Raw genomic sequence first — 6,000 nt, forward strand, 5'->3', positions numbered from 1 at the left:
TTTCATTCCTGGGACCATTCTCGTGAATCTCCTCTGAACTCACTCCAGGGCCACTACATCCTTCCTGAGGTTTGTGGCCCAAAATTGCGTCCAGTACTCCAAATGTAGTCTGACCAGAATCTTATAAAACCTCAAGTATATCCCTTCTTTTCTGTTCAAGTCCTCTCAAAATAAATGCCAACATTGCATTTGCCTTCCAAACCACTGACTCAACCTGCAAGTTTACCTTGAGAGAATCCTAGACTAGAACCCCCAAGTCACTTTGCACTTCAGACTTCTGAATTTTCTTCCCATTTAGAAAATAGTCCACGCCTCTATTCTTCCTACGAAAGTACATGACCTCACACTTTCCCATGTTGTACTACATATGCCAGTTCTTTGCCCACTCTCCTATTCAGTCCAAAATCCTTCTGTAGCCTCCCACCTCCTCAATGCTACCTGTCCCTCTACGTTTGTGTCATCCACAAACCTAGTTGGTTCCTTCATCTAGATTGTTAATGTATAAAGTGAAAAGTTATGGTTCCAACACTGAGCCTTGCAGAACAGCACTTGTCACCAGCTGCTATCTGGAGAAGAATCCTTTTATCCCCAGTCTCTGCTTTCTGCCAGACAGCTAAGCTTCTATCCATGCTAGCACCTTGCCTCTGACACCATGGACCCTTATATTACACAGTTGCCTCCTGTGCAGCACCTTGTCAAAGGCCTTCTTGAAGGCAAGAAAGTAGACAACATCCATTAGACCTCCTTGGTCTAACCTGCTCATTACTTCCTCAAAAGAATTCTAGCCGATTTGATAGACATGACCTCCCCTTGGTGAATCCATGCTCACTTTGTCCTGTTTTATCATACACTAAGTATCCAGAAATCTCATCCTTCACAACGGATTCCAGGATCTTACCAGAGGACAGATGGAGCCTTGATTTGCCATCTCATCCGAGCGAAGTCACCTTAAATGTTAGCACTGCATTAGAATGTTAGCTTTGATATTTGTGTTCGATCCCTAGTGTGGAACTTCAACTTAGAACCTTGTAACTCAGGGCAAGGGTGCTACTGAGTCACAGCTGACTTACGGGGATTTATCAAAATGCAAAGGCAATGTACCAAGATAAACCTCTGGTTGAAATAGCAGTGAAATTCTCTCAATCTTGCATTCAACCTCAAGCTCAAGACATGCAGATGGTCAACCAACAGAATTAATTACTACAAATATCACCATCTACAAAATTCCATGCAAGGACTGCCACAAACACTACGTAGGACAAACAGGAAGAAAGTTAGCCACCAGGATACACGAACACCAACTAGCCACAAAAAGACACGACCCTCTCTCCCTCGTAGCCCTACACACGGATGAAAAAAAAAACACCCACCATTTCGACTGGGACAGGCTAAGCAAAGACATGCCAGAGAATTCCTAGAGGCCTGGCACTCCAACCATGCCATAAACAAACACACAGATCTAGATGCCATCTACCAACCCCTCAGAAAATGAACAGGAAATGACATCACCACAAACCCTAGGAACCCCACCCAGGAGAAAGATATAAATAGAAAGCAGGAGACAATAGCTTCGCTTCACTGGGAGGTTGCCACTGATGTTACCTAGTCAGGAAATGAAACATCTGGATATCAAACCTACAGCTCAGCGAGCAAACCTACATCCTAAACCTCAACCTGAGCTACAAACCTTCACAAACCTTGCAAAAACCATTTCAAATAGCCCACACAAACAACTATTTTTCAGATATCTAAGGTTTTACTGAGGTTCACAATTCACTTTTTGTACGGTCCATCTGAGAAATCTCTCTCATTACTATATAGAGGAACCTCGATTATCTGGCAGTTGATTATCTGAATTTCGAATTATCCGGCAAGATTGCATGGTCCCGATGTTTGGCTAAACTGTGGCATCCAACATTCCATTATTCGGAATTCAAATAACCAAACGAAATACTCTCAACCTGCATCCTTCAGATAATCGAGGTTCCTCTGTAGTCTGACTGTTAAATATTTTCAGACTCCAGTCATTGCCTCTAGTTCCCCAAAGTGACCCAGTTGAAAAAAAAATCTTAGATTGGCTATTCCTGTAAAAACAGCTGCTCATTTTTCCATCCAGCTTCTCCGAAAGGGGGAGAAAATATAAGTCAACTGCTCTTTGAAATTCAGTTAAAATAAATTGTGTCACTTACCTTAAATCTTTTGTCCTGTAAAACCTTCTTGATGGCTACCAGTTCCCCTGTGTCACACAGTTTTGCCTGGTAAACAACTCCAAAGGAACCATTGCCAATCACCTTGGTGTCAGTATAGCTGACTTCCTGCGGCCGGTCTGGACCCTGTCCAGGTGTCGCCACCACTGTTGTCACCTTACTGCCATCTTTGTCTCCTAAGCAAAAGAAAATCAGTTTGTCAGAGCTGTACTCAAACTGGATCCTGATGACAGGAATTATAGATGAAACACATCTGGAAGCAATTGCTGACTAAAAATAAAACAAAATGATGTTGGGCATATTGCTAAAAATAAAGTGTTGGGCATAACACTGACATTTCTGTTTTCCATTGGTATGCTAGCCACAAAACAAGCAAAATGAACCAATATCCCACAAATGAATTCTACTTAAACTCATGCAACTTCAAAAACATTTATATTGTCAAGTGTGAACATTTCACTTTCTTCCACTTTGCTGTTCAGCCCTGATTGCAAATTGAATATTGGCATGCATATTGTTAGACGGATGTCAGAGATGGAACTGCGTTTACACCACAAAGATTTGTAGAAATGGGAAAATAGGTAGCATTATGTAATTTTATTATTCCATTGCAATTCCTTTTATTTTACAATCCTATGGCTTGCCACCGCAGGTTCTTCATCATCACCATTCTAATCAGCCTGGTTACCTAAATTTCAAGATTTTATATCACAAACCAGTAATTATATTACCTAAGCCAATGACAACTGATCAAACCACCTCCTCATCAGCAACTATATTTAAGTCTATTATTAACTGCCCGAGTCGTGACACAATATCCATCCTCTCTGGACCTGAAGGTCTGAGCTTCAGCGGTTTTTCATAAAATATTGACAAAAAACCCATCAGCGCCTCACACTTGTTAAACTGTTTCAATACTTGGAGATCGCAGGAGATGGGGCAGATACTAAATGAGTATTTTGCATCAGTATTTACTGTGGAAAAGGACATGGAAGATATAGAATATAGGGAAACAGATGGTGACATCTTGAAAAGTGTCCATATTATAGAGGAAGTGCTGGATGTCTTGAAACGCATAAAAGCGGATAAATCCCCAGGATCTGATCAGATGTACCCGAGAACTCTGTGGGAAGGGATTGCTGAGCCTCTTACTGAGGTATCTGTATCATCGATAGTTACAGGTGAGGTGCTGGAGGCTGGCTAAGGTGGTGCCACTGTTTAAGAAAGGTGGTAAGGACAAGCCAGTGAGCCTGACATCAGTGGTGGGCAAGTTGTTGGAGGGAATCCTGAGGGACAGGATATAAATATTTGGAAAGGTAAGGACTGATTAGGGATAGTCAACGTGGCTTTGTGTGTGGGAAATCATGTCGCACACACTTGATTGAGTTTTTTGAAGTAACTAAGAGGATTGATGAGGGCAGAGCAGTAGATGTGATCTCTATGGACTTCAGTAAGGCGTTTGACAAGGTTCCCCATGGGAGACTGGTTAGCAAGGTTAGATCTCACGGAATACAGGGAGATCTAGCCATTTGGATACAGAACTGGCTCAAAAGGTAGAAGACAGACGATGGTGGTGGAGGGTTGCTTTTCAGACTGGAGGCCTGTGACCAGTGGATTGCCAGTGGTTGGAATATTTTATCAGCATGGACAAGTTGGACTGAAGGGTCTGTTTCCGTGCTGTACATCTCTATGATGATGATTTGGACATCCTCAGCACAGAATTACAACAGGCACTATGGACTTCAAACAAATTCTGATTATGCTGGGAGTTCAATCAAACATGGGACAAATTAGACTTCTTTAGCTGTTCTAGCTGTATAGTTAAAATCTTATTTCCTTTGCTATACTGCATAAAACGAGAATGGTTGTGCCAATCTATCCATCAACACTCTTGGATCTCCATGTTCTACCAGATAAAATAACATCCTTTAACACATGTTGGCACAGCAGACTCACTTTTCTCAGTATTGTCATTTGTATTATTGGCATGTACCAATTGTCCTGCTAGTTTCTGAACGTGTCCAGCTTCTTATATATTTGATCAATCATTATCTTAATGTGTTTGGTCTCCCCTAATTTATCATTTGAAAACTTAAGTGAATGACGTTTCTATCACCATTTCCACTCTGTCTGTTTTCATGGATTGGAATTGTTAGGATAAGTTGAAATTTTAGATAGATATAAGCGAGTTATTGCTCCCATTCCTTTGAACTAACTTTAATCACTGCATTATTCATCCCCCTCAGGGAGTCTGGTAAGTGCACATTCCAGGTTTTCTTTGCATCTTTCTCTACATACAAGAAATCTGAACCCTTCTTTCTAACAGAATCCCCAAACTAAAACTTAATGCACTTTGTACACTTGCAATATTTATAATAAATGACACTGGTGGTGATTCAACATGACTACCCACAAGATCTTGCTCCTTATCTATTCCCTAACTCTTAACAGTAACGTTGCAAAACCCCAACTAATTCCCACAGCAGAGGTGTCAACATGAACAAATGTCCTTTTTAAAGAAGTTGTCTACTTACCTCAACAATACTATTGCATTGGAAGCCAATATCACAACAACCGCGTTAATGTTTGGAGAATATTATCTTCCATCTGTAGGCACTCCATCACTTTGTACCTACTCTCCCATAATCCTTTCGTATGATATAATATAAATTGTTCATGACTATCATCTCTCAGTCATTTTTCACTTTTAAGTTATTTGGAGCCATTTCTCCATTAGCCCAATTCAAGGGCTCACCAGACTCTGGATTGATTTCTTCTGAATTACCTATTCAATTGTTTAATGACTATTTTAGATTGCTGTTCTCTAGTTCTCCACATGAAGGAATGTTTTCTCTGTCTCTATCAAAATCTTCTGTAAATTTTAAAGACCACTATTAGGTCACTTTCAGCTAACATTTTCCAGAATTGCTTCACTTTCCATAGATGCTGCATGATTTTTGGAGTGCAAACATTTTTAAATATTAATTTAATCTAATGACAAATGACATGTAATATATGTTTAAATATATTTGTGCAATAGTATAATGTAGGGATTAAAACAATAGTATTTCAATGGGACCTAGAAGAGCTTCACCCCATAAAATAAACTGTTAGTCTCACCTGCAGCTTTGTTAATTATGTTTTCTCCTCTATATACTGACCCTTCTACCAAAGGAAAGGATTTCTGCATTTTTGCCATGAAAATTCTTCATGATTCTGAGTACTTATTGTCTCCTTAGCCTTCTGTTCCAAGGAGAATAATCTGTTACCCCAGCCTTTCCAACTTCCTGCTTTGATATGAATGTCTATAATGTAGTAAAACATGCCAAGGCACTTTACAGAAGTAATATGTAAAAGAAACTTTGCACTAAACCACAAGGTTATATTAGCATTACTATCTTTGGTTTTCCATGTGAGACAAAGAGAAAGGTAATGCTGTTTTATCGCACATTAGATGATTTATAAACCCATGGATTTGATATTTTCTTCTTTCAAAAATGACTTCCCAAACAGTCCTATCACCTTTAAAGGTTTGGGTACATATAGAACATAGAAGAATACAGCGCAGTACAGGCCCTTTGGCCCTCGATGTTGCGCCGATCCAAGCCCACCTAACCTACACTAGCCCACTATCCTCCATATGTCTATCCAATGCCCGCTTAAATGCCCATAAAGAGGGAGAGTCCACCACTGCTACTGGCAGTGCATTCCATGAACTCACGACTCGCTGAGTAAAGAACCTACCCCTAACATCTGTCCTATACCTACCACCACTTAATTTAAAGCTATGCCC

General features: G+C 40.2%; 1 protein-coding gene across 1 annotated transcript in view; it reads right to left on the reverse strand.

Moving 5' to 3' along the window:
• Positions 1–6,000, reverse strand: part of gsk3ba (glycogen synthase kinase 3 beta, genome duplicate a) — a 189,022-nt gene that overhangs the window by 107,185 nt on the left and 75,837 nt on the right. The window contains exon 2 of the mRNA XM_043701008.1: positions 2,190–2,383. Coding sequence (XP_043556943.1) covers positions 2,190–2,383 — 194 coding nt within the window. The remainder of the gene's footprint in view (positions 1–2,189; positions 2,384–6,000) is intronic.

The sequence above is a fragment of the Chiloscyllium plagiosum genome, chromosome 12, assembly GCF_004010195.1.
Source record: "Chiloscyllium plagiosum isolate BGI_BamShark_2017 chromosome 12, ASM401019v2, whole genome shotgun sequence".
Taxonomy (NCBI): domain Eukaryota; kingdom Metazoa; phylum Chordata; class Chondrichthyes; order Orectolobiformes; family Hemiscylliidae; genus Chiloscyllium; species Chiloscyllium plagiosum.